This window comes from Nyctibius grandis, chromosome Z (genome assembly GCF_013368605.1).
Source record: "Nyctibius grandis isolate bNycGra1 chromosome Z, bNycGra1.pri, whole genome shotgun sequence".
In the NCBI taxonomy this organism is placed as follows: domain Eukaryota; kingdom Metazoa; phylum Chordata; class Aves; order Nyctibiiformes; family Nyctibiidae; genus Nyctibius; species Nyctibius grandis.
Genome location: NC_090695.1, coordinates 76,720,341 through 76,736,997, shown reverse-complemented (window position 1 = coordinate 76,736,997; position 16,657 = coordinate 76,720,341). Strand labels below are relative to the sequence as shown.

At 39.5% G+C, this 16,657-nt stretch overlaps 1 protein-coding gene across 1 annotated transcript in view; it reads left to right on the top strand.

The window, feature by feature from the left end:
• SHOC1 (shortage in chiasmata 1) overlaps positions 1 to 16,657 on the top strand; it is a 62,211-nt gene that overhangs the window by 21,714 nt on the left and 23,840 nt on the right. Inside the window, exons 9-14 of the mRNA XM_068423910.1 lie at positions 1,791 to 1,920; positions 7,346 to 7,440; positions 9,506 to 9,748; positions 10,891 to 11,343; positions 13,735 to 13,854; positions 15,832 to 16,008. Coding sequence (XP_068280011.1) covers positions 1,791 to 1,920; positions 7,346 to 7,440; positions 9,506 to 9,748; positions 10,891 to 11,343; positions 13,735 to 13,854; positions 15,832 to 16,008 — 1,218 coding nt within the window. The remainder of the gene's footprint in view (positions 1 to 1,790; positions 1,921 to 7,345; positions 7,441 to 9,505; positions 9,749 to 10,890; positions 11,344 to 13,734; positions 13,855 to 15,831; positions 16,009 to 16,657) is intronic.

Genomic DNA, 16,657 nt, shown 5'->3' with positions numbered 1-16,657 from the left:
CTCAGATCTGTAGGACAGAGACCTGCCGACCTGTACATACACTGCTAAGACACTGTTTGATAATGGAAATTCCTGTATCAGGTGTCAGATTTCAACAGAGATACCCTACAGTCTTCTCCTTCTAATTAATTTTGCTATTTAGGAGTTACCAAAAGTGAAATATGTTGCTTGAACTCAGAGAAGAAACAGTCATAAAATAATAGCATTTTCTGTAAACATGTCATTGTTTGCCTTCCTTTCGTGCTAGCTATGGGGATTTTTTAATGATAAAGGAGTTGAAGGACAAGAGAATTCACTCAGTCATTAATGCTCTGAGAAGGGGAATGGTACCCTGAGTGTAGGCAGAGTTTAACTAATGTAGCTGGTGAAAATGTTCCAGTCTCAAAGGCAAAAATAACTAGACAAGAACGAATATGAGCAGTATTGCTCAGAGAGAAATAATTGTTCTTCTTAAATATGTCAGGAATTTTTGCTGTCCTGAGATCAACTCCTGTCTTGTTCAAAGAAAAGTGCTAAATTTGTTTCTCGCTACAAAAAACAGTTTGTGAGCTGAAGTTCACAGCAGAAGTTCACTGAGATTTTTTGCTCTGCGTAAATGGGAAAGAAATTATACTGATTAGAAGTCTGTTTCTTTTGTACCCACTTTTATTTCTTACCTTTTTTTTTTTTTCCCCTAGCGTGTACTGGACATTCTCTGGCTTTCTAACACTGTCCTTTATCCTTGTTATCTGCTTGTTAGGTCAGACAAGGAGCAGCTGTAAGCAGCTGGGCAGGTGGCTGATTCATAGCATGCTGTATGCCAGTTGGCCAAACAATGTGTGTATGGCGATTGCAGCTGCCTGCTGCCTGCTGGAATGAATAGGGAATTTGTTACAAGTGTTTTTCCTTGTGGAGGCACGCACGCACTTACAATTTTTCTGGCTGTTAGTTTTCACAGAACATGGAGGAACTGTGGGTTTTGTGACCTCTGCTTTCTAGTCAAGCTTAACAAGAAATATTGTTAGAAGAATGCCAGAGAGATGAATACCAGGGCAATCATGTAAACCACTAGTTTTTATGGAATGACACCAAAGTTAATGAAGTTGCAAATTCCGTATTAGATTTGAATAAAAAGCAATAATCCATTAAAATGTCCGCATTTAATATAATTGGCAAACAAAAAAAGGATGTGAAAAGTGACTTGCAGGGGACTTTTAACATACCAGGTTTGTTTGTGTACTGCTTTAAAAGAACTGGTGGTGTAACTAATTTCAGTGGTCATCCCTAGAAGTTTCAATAAGTAGTAATTCTACTTGAAAGAGTAATTCTGTCTTTAAAATACTATCTGCCTGTTTTTGAAGTTCCTGAGTCATTCATCTGAATGTTACAGCCACCACAATATTGTCTGAAGTCTCTCTCCCATCTAATTAACTTCATTTATGTGGGAAGGATCTAAGAAGGCCAACAGGGATGAACACTTAATATCAAAACCTCACCCATAGTACCTCCTGATTTAATCATAAAATCATCTTACATGGGAAGAGTATGTAGCCAGAACTACATTACAGAATGAGTCAAGGAATGTGGTCTACACATTATTATCCCCAAACTGACCGGAAATTAAATTTGAAGTATTTGGGTTTTATTGCTTAAATAGTGAATTGTCCCATGAAAATATTTTGTATTTTAGTCCAAAACTTCACTAGTGTAAAATTCCAAGTATGTATGTTTCATTCACAATTTGTGAACCACATTTGTGATTTAGAGTTTTGTTTTGTTTTGTTCTGGGTTGGGCTTTATGCAATTTCCAGCTAAATATATTCCGTATCTGAAAGACGAATTGGAAGTACCTTTAACTCCTCCATGCAGACAACAAAGATCACGTGTTAGTTTTCTGTGCACAGGACTTAAAGAAGAACCTATTCCTCTTTCTGGTAACAGGTAATGAAAACTTTGTAGTAATAAATCCTGTCATAAATCCTCTAAATCATAAATACTCAAAATTAGTGCAAAAATAACTTTAGTCTATTTGTGAATTGGTAGTTATGTTCTTTGAGACAGCTGCATATATTTTATATTTTGCGTGAAAGAGTGAACAGAGTGCATGATCCATATCTGTGTTTTTTCAGGGGAGCTTGAAAAAGCAAATGACAGTCACTACTGTAGATCTCTTTCTCCTGGGGGACTTAATAGCCTGAAAATCCAATCTCCTTTTTGGAGTAGGCAACAGTAAATATTTATGTGTGTAGCAAGTATGTATGTGTTGTCACGGTTTAAAGCTGGGCCGGCTGTTAAACCTGTGGCAGACGCTCTCTGTTAACCCTCCACTCCCCCACCCGAAGGGAAAGGGAAAGGGAAAAGGGAGAGAGACTTATGGGTTGGAAAGTTAAAACAGTTTTAATAAACTATAGTAATGAAAAAGAGTATAATAATAATAGAAATAATCAAATATATACAAATATGTACAAAACCAAGATCGAGAGCTTGGAAATCCTCCTCAGGCAGAGTTGCTCCCCCCAGCACGGGCACAGGGGAAAATGCAGTAGCTCCCCCTACCATCACACCTGCAGGCTTTTAACTGGAGAATTGGCAAAGCTGGTACCAATCAGTGGGAGACAGGAGGGCCCCTCCCTCCTGGGCCCCACCTCCAGGAGGCAGTGGGTTAGTGATAAATAGGAAAGTGAGAATGACGTGTATGGGATGGAATACTTTGTTGGTCAATCTTGGGTCACCTGCCCTGTCTGCTCCCCCCTGCAGCTGCGACCCCACTTCGGCTCTTCACTCGTAAGCAGTGAGGAATTTAGCAGTGACCTTGGTTTCTCTAAGGCTAATTGGCCTGGTTTGGGCCAAACCAGGACATGTGTGTATATGCATATTTTTATACAAATACATACATTGAGCAAGTATCACCTGCAAAATCTCCAGAAGAGATACAAGATGAAAGTATTGTCTGTGTTTTGGAATTTTAAGTCTTTCATGCCGACATAGGATCAGGATTGCTTCATTCTTTCCTTATCTTGTTTTCAAGACTAGCATTTTTTGTCTTGCTATCTTTCTCACATATGCACAAAGAATCTAAATATGCTTTTGGGGAGGGGACCACAATCTAGATAGAATCCTCATTCGATGCCACTTTACTTCATGAACCAGCCTTGATGGCTCCTCTCAGTCATTCCTGTTCACTGTAGTATTGCATAAAGTGACTCCCTATATGGGCAAGAAAAAAATAATAAATTGTTTAGGTTGGAAAAGACATTTAAGATCATTGAGTCCAACCATTAACCTAACATTACCAAGTCCACCACTAAACAATATCCCTAAGCACCACATCTACATGTCTTTTAAATACCTCCAGGGATGGTGACTCAACCACTTCCCTGGGCAGCCTGTTCCACTGTTTGCCAACCCTTTTGGTGAAGAAATTTTTCCTGATATCCGATCTAAACCTTCCCTGGCACAACTTGAGGTCATTTCCTCTCGTCCTATCACTTGTTACTTGGAAAAGAGACCAACACCCACCTTGCTACAACCTCCTTTCAGGTACTTCTATACAGCAATAAGGTCTCCCTTCAGCTTCCTTTTCTCCAGACTAAACAACCCCAGTTCCCTCAGCTGTTCCTCATAAGCCTTGTGCTCTAGACCCTTCACCAGCTTCATTGCCCTTCTCTGGACTCGCTCCAGCACCTCAATGTCTTTCTTGTAGTGAGGGGCCCAAAACTAAACACAGGGATTCGAGGTGCAGCCTCACCAGTGCCGAGTACAGAGAGACGATCCCTGTCCTAGTCCTGCTGACCACAGTATTTCTGATACAAGCCAGGATGCTGTTGGCCTTCTTGGCCACCTGGGCACACTGCTGGCTCATACTCAGCCAGCTATCAACCAACACCCCCAGGTCCTTCTCCACCAGGCAGCTTTCCAGCCACTCTTCCCCAAGCCTGTAGCGTTGCATGGGGTTGTTGTGCCCCAAGTACAGGACCCGGCACTGAGCCTTGTTGAACCTCATGCAGTTGGCCTTGGCCCATCAACCCAACCTGTCCAGATCCCTCTGCAGAGCCTTCCTACTCTCCAGCAGATCAACAGTCCCGCCCAACTTGGTGTCATCTGTGAACTTACTGAGGGTGCACCCGATCCCCTCGTCCAGATTATTCATAAAGATATTAAAGAGAACTGGCCCTAACACGGAGCCCTGGGGAACACCACTTGTGACCAGCCGCCAACTGGATTTAACTACATTCACCACAACTCCCTGGGCCCAGCCATCCAGCCAGTTTTTTACACAGCAAAGATTATGCCTGTCCAAGCTATGAACAGCCAGTTTCTCCAGGAGAATGCTGTGGGAGACTGTGTCAAAGGCTTTACTAAAGTCTGGGTAGACAATATCCACAGCCTTTCCCTCATCTGGTAAGTGGGTCATCTTGTCGTAGAAGGAGTTCAGGTTAGTTAAGCAGGACCTGCCTTTCATAAACTCACACTGACTGCACTTGATCACCTGGTTGTCCTGTACATGCTGCATGATGGCACTCAAGATGATCTGCTCCATAACCTTCCCCAGCACTGAGGTCCCACTGACGGGCCTCTAGTTCTCTGGATCCTCCTTCTGGCCTTTGTTGTAGATGAGCATCACATTTGCTAATTTCCAGTCACCTGGGACCTCACTGGTTAGCCAGGACTGCTGATAAACGATGGAAATTGACGTGGTGAGTACTTCCACCAGCTCCCTCAGTACCCTTGGGTGGATCCCATCTGGCCCCATGCACTTGTATGTAAGTGGTGTAGCAGGTAGCTAACCATTTCCCCATGGATTATGAGGGCTTCATTCTGCTCCCTGTCCCTGTCTTCCAGATCAGGGGCTTGGGTACCCCAAGAACAACTGGTCTTACTATTAAAGACTGAGGCAAAGAAGGCATTAAGCACCTCAGCCTTTTCCTCATCCTTTGTCATTATGTTTCCCCTCATATCCAATAAAGGATGGAGATTCTCCTTAGCCCTCCTTTTGTTGCTAATGTATTTATAGAAACATTTTTTTATTGTCTTTTACCTCAGTGGCCAGATTAAGTTCTAGTTGGGTTTTGGCCCTTCTGATTTTCTCCCTGCATAGCCTTACAACATCTTTGTAGTCCTCCTGAGTTGCCTACTCCTTCTTCCAGAGGTCATAAACTCTCTTTTTTTTCCTGAGTTTCATCCAAAGCTCTCTGTTCAGCCAGGCTGGGCTTCTTCCCTGACGGCTCATCTTTTGACACCTGGGGACAGCCGGCTCCTGCGCCTTTAAGATTTTCTTCTTGAAGAATTTCCAGCCTTCCTGGACCCCTTTGCCCTTCAGGACTGCCTCCCAAGATTCTGTCAGCCAGGCTCCTAAACAGGCCAAAGTCTGCCCTACGGAAGTCCAAGGTAGCAGTCCTCCTGACCTCCCTCCTTACTGCTCCAAGAATTGAAAACTCAATCATTTCGTGATCACTGTGCTCAAGATGGCCTCCAACCATCACATCATCCACAAGTCCTCTGTTAGCAAACAACAAGTCCAGCGGGACCCCTTCCCTAGTTATCTCACTCACCAGCTGTGTCAGGAAGTTATCTTCCGCACACTCCAGGAACATCCCAGAGTATTTTCTCTCTGCTATATTGTATTTCCAGCAGACATCTGGTAAGTTGAAGTCCCTCACGAAAACAAGGGCTTTGTGAGACTTCTCCCAGCTGCTTATAGAATATTTCATCTGCCTCTTCATCCTGGTTGGCTGGTCTATAACAGACTCCCATGATGGTATCTGCATTGTTGGCCTTCCCCCTGATTCTGGCCCATAAAACTCAACCCTATTGTCACCATCCTCAAGCTCGAGACAATCAAAACACTCCCTAACATACAGGGCCCCCCTACCACCTCTCCTACTTTGCCTATCCATTCTGAAGAGTTTATAGTCATCCATTGCAGCACTGCAGTTGTGTGAGTCAGCCCACTATGTTTCTGTGATGGCAACTATATAATCGTTTTCCTGCTGCCCGATGGCTTCCAGGTCCTCCTGTTTGCTGCCCATTCTGAGTGCATTGGTGTAGATGCACTTCAGTTGGGCTATTGATCCTGCCACCTTTTTTGGGGATAGAAGCCCTAGTTCCTACATGACCATTCTCAGGCACTTCCACGGTTTCTAACGCATCAATAACCCTTGTGTCTTTGCTACCGCATGGATCTCCATCCCCTACTGCCACTGAGACTGCAGATCGAGGGAGCTAACTAGCACACTGTCCCTCAAACTTTGGCGTGCTTATGTCTAGTGAGTCTGGTTTTATCCTTTTCCCCTTCAATACTAGTTTAAAGCTCTTTCAATGAGCCTGCTAACTCCTGCACAAAGATCCTTTTCCCCCTTTGACACAGGTGTACCCCATCTGTTGCCAGCAGATCTGGTGTTGTATAAACTGACCCATGATCAAAAAAAACCAAATTCTGCCAGTGACACCAGGCTCAGAGCCAGGTATTGATCTGCTGGCTCTTCCTGTTTCTTCCCTCATGATTCCCTGCAACTGGAAGGACAGAGGAAAACACTACTTGTGCTTCTGATCCCTTAACCAGTTGTCCCAAGGCCCAGAAGTCTCTCTTGATTGCCCTCAGACTTTTTGTTGCAATTTCATCGCTACCTACCTGAAAAATCAATAATGGATAATAATCCAAGGGCCGTACCAGGACAGAAAGTCTTTTCATCACATCTTTAACTCAGGCCCCAGGGAGGCAGCAGACTTCCCTAAGAAGTGGGTCTGGTCTGCATATTCGGCCTTCTGTTCCCTGCAGAAGAGGGTCTCCTATGACAATGACCCGTCTTTTTTTCTTTATGGCAGCAGTTTTGATGCAGGGCATAGGCCGACTTAACCTTGATGACACCTCCAAGCTAGATGAACCATCATCCTCGTTATTGTTTGGTTCTCCTTGCAGAGCCTCGTACCTGTTGTGCAAGGGCACCTGGGAAGGTGGGGTAGTCACGAGGAGACACGCCTGCTATGCCAGTCAGGAACTCATTGCCATTGCCCACTGTCCATTAACTCACCGCATTCTGCCATGTGGGGAGACGATAGGGAATCCTCCGTATCATGTGTCCACTCTGCCTGTTGGGTATCTCGGGGAAACTAGGCTGTGATTCCAGTAGTCTGTCTCTCTCTCACACTCTCTGATACTCCTCAATCTACTTGCCGTCTTCCAGAGCTCTGTCACTAAATGGAGGAGTTACTCCGCCTGGGTGAAATGTTAATGAATGAATGAATGAATGAACTGAAAATTTAGAGAAAAAGTAGCTCTTTAAAAGGTAGTTTTGTGTAAATCAAATTTAAACAGATAATGCTGTTAAACTTCATCCCTCCAAGTCTTTTTTTATGTTCTTCTTAGTATTTTGATTACAGAGCCTTCTAGGGAGTACTTAGAATCTTTCGTATGGCAATCAGAGAAGTATCAGGATAAAATGAACTCTCTTTTGCTTGTTGGTAAGAATTTCTAACTGTTGATCAATTTCTAATTGATGTTGAAGAGTTCCATGTACATGGAGAAAATATAGCAAAAAAAATTATATTACAGAGCATATCTTTTGAGCTGTTGAAGTTTATCCAATTAATGTAACCCTCTGAAGTTTGGCTTATCTGATTCTTTTAGTACATATAAAAAGTTACAGTATGGCAACACAAAGGTTGGTATTTCATGTATCCTTCTATGGAGGTAATTTGAATGAAGTAAGAGTTTTATTTTGTTAAGACAATGTTCAGCTCACTACTACTAATTATATTCAATAACTGTGGTAACTGAAATTCGGTAATCTGTTCAACTCTTCTGTGTGTTACTTTTCCTCAAATAGTGTTTAAAAATATGTATCTATCAATAGAAAATTACTGTTAATGGAAAATAATGTTATAGCTTGACAAGAGCAGAGTTCATAGAATCACAGAATCACAGAATGGTTGGGGTTGGAAGGAACCTCTGGAGATCGTCTAGTCCAACCCCCCGATGAAGCAGGTTCCGTTATAGCATGTTGCACTGGGTCATGTCCAGGTGGGTTTTGAATATCTCCAGAGAAGGAGACTCCACAACCTCCCTGGGCAGCCTGTTCCAGAGCTCTACCACCCTCAAAGTAAAGAAGTTTTTCCACATATTGAGATGGGAGTTTCCCATGTTTCAGTTTGTGCCCATTGCCCCTTGTCCTGTCACTGGGCACCACTGAGAAGAGTCTGGCACCATCCCCTTGACACCCGCCCCTAAGGTATTTGTAAGCATTGATACGATCCCTCCTTGGTCTTCTCTTCTCCTCTCCAGACTAAACAGACCCAGCTCCCTCAGTCTCTCCTCATAAGGGAGATGCTCCAGTCCTCTGATCATCTTTGTAGCCCTCCACTGGACTCTCCCCAGTAGTTCCTGGTCTTTCTTGAACTGGGGGGCCCAGAACTGCACACAGTACTCCAGGTGTGGCCTCACTAGGGCAGTGTAGAGGGGGAGGAGAATGTCCCTTGACCTGCTGGCCACACTCTTCGTCGTGCACCCCAGGATACCATTGGCCTTCTTGGCCACAAAGGCACATTGTTGGTTCATGGTGAACTTCTTGTCCACCAGAACTCCCAGGTCTTTGTCCACAGAGCTGCTTTCCAGCAGGTCAACCCCCAACCTGTACTGGTGCATGGGGTTATTCCTCCCTAAGGTGCAGGACCCTACACTTGCCTTTGTTGAACTTCATTAGGTTCCTCTCTGCTCTCTAGCTTGTCTAGGTCTCGCTGAATGGCAGCACAGCCTTCTGGTGTATCATCAGCCACTCCTCACAGTTTTGTGTCATCAGCAAACTTGCTGAGTGTATACTCAGTCCCTTCGTCCAGATCATTGATGAATAAGTTAAACAGGACTGGACCCTGTACTGACCCCTGGGGAACACCAGGAACATCGTGTTAGGAAACAAAACACACAAAAAACAAGATAAGATGCAGGTTATTTCTGTCAGCACCAGAGTACACATTACCACTATTCTTTCATTTCATTTCATTTCATTTCATTTCATTTCATTTCATTTCATTTCATTTCACTTCATTTTATTTGCCTTCATTTTACATGTCTCATGATTAAGTTATGTATCTTGACTTGTTATGTTGCCCAATGCATTTGTGCATTCATTTATAGTTGAAAATAATGTATGGTAGGCTCATTACTATTTAAGTTCATTTTTTTTTCAGTAAGGATTATTTTGAGTCTTTATAAACACGACAAGTAAACCCACAGATAATGAACAAGATCATTTGTAACTTTAGTAATGCAGCTACACATTATTAGATCTGAAAAAAATTTACCCCCCCCCCCCCTTACTCATACACTTAACAAGTAAAAAGCACACTTGCTTTGATAACACTAACTGCTTTACTTTTAAGTCTATTAATGGACACTGAGTTACAAATAGAAGTATAAACAATGGATATATGTAGTAGGTCATCAGTTCTTGGGAGCTTTCATTTCCAAAATGACTTTCTGTTTTTGTGTTTCTAGATTATTAATATTATACATTGATTTCTGTTTTTGTAGAGCATCAGACTGTTAAACTTGTATGTCAGCGTCATTCACTTGCAGAACTGAAGGAAATGCTACCAGTTGAGGTAGAAGCGCCAATGCTTAGCCCACTAGAGGAAGGCTGGTGGCTTCATTTGGGTTTGAATCCAGTCTCCATAGAAACTTTGGAGCAATTAAATATGGATGCCAGTAAAGCAAACAGTTTGCTTCCTACAGAAGTAGAAACATTCACACGATTTACATCGTATCAGTTAGAAAGTAAGTATCTTCTTTTTTAAAAAAAAAAGATAAAAAGGCAAAGATAGGTACTACAGTGACAGTTACGTACCTCCAAGAAGGAAGGAAATGGAAGATTTCTTATTCTCAATAACAAAATTGTTTATAGCAATATGAAGTAGCAACACTACTGCAATTAAGGTGTGCTTTCACAAACTTAGAACAAATTGTAGGAGCAAAAGTGTTTAACTACACAAAGTTGTCTTTTCTATTAATGTGCAGATGAAAAGTAGCCTGCACCAACCATACTACTTTTTAATAAAATAGTTTCATGCAGGAGAATTTCTTAACACATAGTAATTTTGCTTTAGAATATTTTAATAAAGCAGATATTTGTATAGTCCTATCTGCAGAAGGTCAGTGGGGAGAATATGTTACAGTGAAAATTCTTTATTTTGTGATGCTATTCAGAGGGGGGTTTTTTGCTGGCTATGGCTTCAGATGTGAACCACTCATAAACTTCAGAATTTCTCATGGACCACTGTGCATACTTACAATAAAACTTTAACAGAAAATGCAAAAAGTTATTTAGATTTTATTATATAACTATGGCATGACTGCAAGGCACCAGTTGTGGTTGTAGAACTCCAAAGACTGACAGTAACATGATACATTGTGAAGCAAACAGGCGCTGCTCATGAAAGAACGTTTTCACTTAACTGCTTTTTACGTATCATAAAGTGTTTAGCTACTGTGTTTAACATGGATGTGCAGCAGCAATGCAAAAAATTGCAGTTCTAGTGAGGCACATCTTTAGAGAGAGCTAATTGCATGCTTTACTTCTTTTTTTTTCTCAAAAAAAAAAATCTGTTAATCTTTTAATTTTTCTTCCTAATGAAATGTGTTGCATCCCACTTCCTAGAAATCTGACACCAGTAAGCAGCATGCACATGGTGAAAACTTCTCCAAACAGTAGCATGGCCTTCTATTTCTCAACATTGTACATTTTTACTTAGGACTAATTAGTACAAATTTTCTAAAAGCAGATTCTAATGATCTGGGAAGGCAGGAAGAAGAAATTAAAAAAAGCTTTCTCTGTAATTATCCAAAATAGTTAACTCCAGCCAGGAGGAAGAAAAGAAAATATCTGTGTTGCAGCAGAGAAATTAAAGTTTATTTTTTAGGATGGCTTGAAGAGAAGAATTCCGTTACAAACCAGGAGATGCTTTCTGCTGAAAGACATCCGTCGGAGAAAGTAATTAATCTTTACATGTCACCACAGACTCAAAGGCAGTACTTTGCCCCGCATATGAGTGCTGCATCGTCTGCCAAAATACACAGTATAAATACATCTGTGGAAGAGCTTACTGGAGGAAGCATAAAAAAGAATAAGATGGAAGAGTCAATTTATTTCTTAAACCAAGAAAAGAAAACCCCCAAATCATCTGAGTCAGCCAGCTGTAAAGATGTGTCTTTTAAAGAAGACAACTCATCCAGTAATCAAAAGCCTGCATCATTTGCACTTGCTACAAAATGGGACAATGATGATTCTGATCTGAGCAACTTTATCATGCTGAGATCTAAACATATACTCACCCAAAGAGAGGAAGAAAATGATGTAGATAGTCCTGAAAAAGGTATGTGAACTACTTTAATCTGCCATTATAACAGGTTTTATTCTGCTGTCTCATACCAGTTACAATAGTTGCTAGTTCATGCTGGTAGATTTACTAGGAAAAAAATCCTTTGAAGTCAATGGTAACATTTTTATGATCTTTAATGTAGCTAAATTTTCAGCTAAGGATCTTACCTTTTGTTTTTTCCTTTAGATATCTTAAGGCATTTTATTTGTTTGTTTTGGTTAGAGAGGGTGATTTGGGTTTGCGTTTGGGATTTTTTTTGGTGGTGGAAGTGGTTTTTAATAAACGTATAGGTTTATTCCTATTCTGACAAAGTAACTTTAAACGGTACTTACTCCAGAAGATCTCTTCTGTCCTTATGTTCTGAATTAGATCTCCTGGCCTCTTTGTAGAAATAGTAGTTATCGATTGTAGTTATATCAAATTAATTGTAGTTGTCAAATAGTAATTATCAATACTCTTGCTTCTGTAGAACCAACATAGCCTAGACAATGAAGAAGAGTTAAAGTTCTTCTCTGGAAAGAACCATTTGAGCCAGTTACCTTGGTGCAAACCCCATCAAACAATGAGGCAGAACAGGTCTTAGGGAAAACAGAAAGTTGTTGGTAGCCCTGTTTTTGTTGCTGACAATGCTTATGAAAGAATCTCAGGCTATGCATTGAGCACTGCACAAATGCAAAACAGCAGAGAGAGAAAAGAAGTAGAAGAAAGTCCTTACTTGTTTTAAAAAATAAATATTTGTGACACAGAATATCAGGAAACAATGACATATTTCCAGATTCACTTTTCAGGATAAAGTTGTATTTTAAAATAATATTTTTCTTTTTTTTGGACTTGTATGGCAGAATTTTGACAATAACTTTCATCTGTGTTTCAGTTATATGTCCCAGCATTAAAAAAAAAAAAAAGATTAAAATTGTTACATAAAAGCTTTCAGCAATATTTCCTATAGGATAGAACTGGGGTATTTGTTTAATTGCAAGCTTATGTAATCTTGTGGAGGAAACTATTTGTTGGTACAATTGATCGGACACTGGTAGACGTGCGTAAAACACTTCCGTGGCCTCAGAAAGCAACACCACCAGTCTTAAAGTAGGTCAATGTACCTGAACTGAAGTTCTATGCTACCATCTAGTGAACTCTGACTAGAACTACATCTCCTAACAAGAAATCCAAATGTATTGAAAGACAAAATGTGTTACAATTACATATGCAGCTTAGAATATGTTTACAGGTAGACCCCAGTGTAGCAGATCAGTTATGTCTGATATATAGAGAACCCATTAAAATATATAGGTCTTATCACATTTATATAGAAATGATGTAAATTACTGTATACTTTTTGTAATAATTAAAAGTTTTTATTAAGGGTCGTTCTAAATTTAACTGAAAATAATAAATGCCAGCACTGCTTCTAGGGCTCTTTCTATATTGGCTTTGTCATTTAGCTTGTTTTTTAAAGATGTCCTTGTGTATAATATTTAGTTCAGAAAATACACAGGAGAGAAGTAGTAGAAACAGTTCATTGATCCAACTTTGAGCCCTGTATAGCTTTTCAAAATTAGGAAGGTTTTTTTAAGCGAGAAAAAAATTTTTTTTCTTTTATTTCTGTCTCTGTATGATCAGTTGTTTTCTGAGGAAACTGACATTCTTTACTAGAAAAAATCAGCAGTATTTAGGAGACACCTATTCAGCCAGAACCCCTCAGAAACAAAGAGGCAGAGCTGCCAAAGGAAGCTTTGTGGGCAGAAGCTGTAGCTCATGCATCAGTATTTACAAAGAAGAAAAGAAGGAGACTTAGAAATACTAACAAGTTGGAAAAGATAGCTATAAGACAGGAGAAAAAGTTCTTTTCAATAAGTAATTTTTCTTTCTTTTTTTTTTCCTGCCATTTGCAGCTTCCATGTTCTTTCTGGGTCACTTACAGTATCTGACCTTTTCTACTCACAGTCACTGAGATTTTTTTTCATAGTTTGAGCTCCTTATAGTCTGCAGCATCTTTCCTCTCATACATGTTTTTTCTCCATATAAAGGCATATGAGCTTTCCTATGGAGCTCTATTACAGACCTATAGTAGCAGCTCCTTAATTTTCTTCCCAGCTCTGTATTTCTGCCCTGAGGAAGAGGAACCTGATAATGTCTGACTTCTTGGGCTGTGAAGGCTGACAGTGCTTCATCTCTCTCTGTTATCTCAATGTTTTTTTCCATACTAAATGAGCCCATGAAAGCAATAAAGAAGTTCATGAAAAGAAAATGTATGTGTAATAGAAACTACTTGATTTGAAAATATTTTTGCATTTAGAGTCATTTATAGGACAGTATTCTTATTCATTGAGCTGGTTTTGTGATATTTGTATCTAAATGTCCACTTGTGGTTTAACGATGTAGTGCTGCAACCTGAAGAACAGCGTATAAACAAAGAGGACAGTTCTGCTTGTGAGACTGTAAAAATAGAGGAGAAAGAACATGAGAATGAGGACAGTGTCACCGTCAATATTCAAGCATCAGGTATACTATTTTTGGATATGCTTTATTTTATGTAGATTTGCAATATAATTTTATATTAAATAGTACTACTCAGACAAATATGGAAATTATTAGGCTTGGTCTCTGCTCCTTGTGACTGAAAACATTCCAAATAGATGGATACTTATTTTGACACACATGTGAAAGCAGGCTATGGAATTCTGTCTTAAGACTAAAGCCAACTGCATGCAAACTAAAAAAGTATAGCCTTTGAGTTATGTCTGATTTAAATCACCAGACATGAAATCTCTTCATTGCCAATCAGTACCCTCAATTTATTATTCTGCATTTTTTTCTCTGGCAAAGTAAATGAGACAATTGGAGATGGAAGGGACTGCCAGTCATTTTGGTAGGAAATGTCTTTAACACAGTAGTAATCCACTATGGATTTATCTAATACATGACTGAGCCTTACCCTGTGGATTCTTGGTGTTGTACTTTTCAAGGCATTGTATCAAAGAACATGCACTGACAACAATTTTGTCATGCAGTAGAAATGGTGGAGAAGAACCTAGAAGATATTTATCCAATATATTTTACAGCCTCAAATTAAGCACACCCAGTGCTAGGAAGTTGTAGGCGTAGCATAGATTAGTTTGGTTTCCCATGGAAATGCATTCATTCCATCCATGTGCTTAATGGGAGTCTCTTTCACAGAACCAGTGAAGGAGCAGAGGAGTATTTTCATCTGTTCCCATCAGAGATGGGAATCATGTAACAGCTATAAGCTTATTTCTTAATTTTTTTTTTAATAAATTTTGAAGCAAGACTCCTTTAATGCAACTGGAAAAAAATTTAAAGCTTTTCTGCAATCAAAACAAAAATTAGCATTTTGCAAAGGTAGTATTTGTTGGGACTGAATGTCCTATTTCAGTCCTTGAAATAAAGTGTGTTTCACCATGGTGGTCTTGCACATGAGGGGAAGGAATCTTTCTCAAAACCAAGCTATAGGCAAAACAAAGAGTAGAAGGATTCACACAAGCATTTTACTTAACTGTGTAACATTGAAGATGGATTATTAGAAATACATTTTAAAAAGAAAATGGCACATTAATACAGGAATGCCTGAATGAAATTATACAATGGACATCCAAAGTACTATAATATCTGACCTATTTCCTTAAAGGCTGAAAAACTGGACATAATAATATACCTTTTTTAGAATGTTTAAATATGTGAAGTTATTAATTGCTCTTACAAAATAATGCATTGACCAAGTGAGGTTAAGTCAGCTGCTAGTCAAATAATTTGTATGGATCAGTTGAAAATATATCTGAAAAGGAAAATTAAGAATCGCAGAGTTCTGATCTTGTTGATGTCATCAACTCCACTATAATTTAAAAAAATGGGTGTGGAAGAATTTTACCTTCTTACCTGAGGAAAGGACATCCCTTTCAAGTCATTCAGCAATTGGCAGTTCTGTCATGGATGCTAATAGTAAGAAACTGAGCTGTAAGTTGGAAAGAGTTGTAAAACAGACACCCAGAAGCTAGTATGTTAGCATGAAAGCACAGACTAATAGATTGGCTTGTTTAGCCTTGCTAGACAAAGACATTAGAAGTTAAATACTAGGGAAGGAGAAGGGCTGTTTGAGTTGAAGTTATACTAACGAGTGGATATAAAGGGATTGAGTCTAAGTTTAGACTACAAAGTAGAAGAAGGCTGTAGAACAGTGCAATCTTAGTGGGAGTCACAGGAGTAGAAAAATCCTAACTTTTCATCATGGAGTTTGATCACTTTATGAAATGCATGGAATAACATGATTTCCTGCTGTGAGGATCAGCTTAATTCTACCACCCAGGAGGCTTCCTCGCAAGCAACTGTTTTTCTATTATGTTAACAATTTTCATGAAGAAGTCAGTGTTCTTTGTGTTTTGCTAGGTCTTTTGAATATTCTTGTCCCGTAGTAGTACATGAAACTGAACTTTATTTTTACATTTTGTTTATTGTGCTATCCAGAAAGCCAATGCCAGGCATATTGTCTCTTGGAAGAAGCAGTGACTCCTGTTCTAAAAGATTTGACACATCTGGGTGTACTTGCTTCTGTGAATTGGAGCTTTGACAGCATTAAATTTGATCATACAAGGTTTTTCTTAAAACAGCAAGAGAAAGTGATATGCGATCATTTTAAAGAAGGTATGTCTTTTTTTAAAAATCATTGTTTTTTTCTTCTTTAATACTAATACAGGTTTAATTGGTGACACAAAGTTCAAGATGTTTGATAAATTAATGATAAAATGTTCAGCAGTTTATCTTGTAGAGTTACAGTAATTGATTTCATCTTTTATTTCCAAAATAATCTCCTAGTTCTTCAGCATTATATTTATTAACCTGAATATTGTAATATAAAAAGTATTTTAATTGAATCGCATTTTAAAATATTTTAGATACGCTTCAGAAATGTTGCTTCTATTTCGAACAATGTTTAAATTGTTTTTTTCATTCTAGATTTTAAAATTGAAAGCTGTCTGTGTTTTTATTGCTTCTTTCCTTTTGGTAGCTATTGTTTGTCACACCTGCATGATGGAAAATCATAGAATCATAGACTGGTTTCAGTTGGAAGGGACCTTAAAGATCATCTAGTTCCAACCCCCCTGCCATGGGTAGGGACACCTTCCACTACACCAGGTTGCTCAAAGCCCCATCCAACCTGGCCTTAAACATTGCCAGGGAGGGGGCATCCACAACTTCTTTGGGCAACCTGTTCCAGTGTCTCACCACCCTCACAGTATAGAATTTCCTCCTAATATCTAATCTAAATCTACCCTCTTTCAGTTTAAAACCA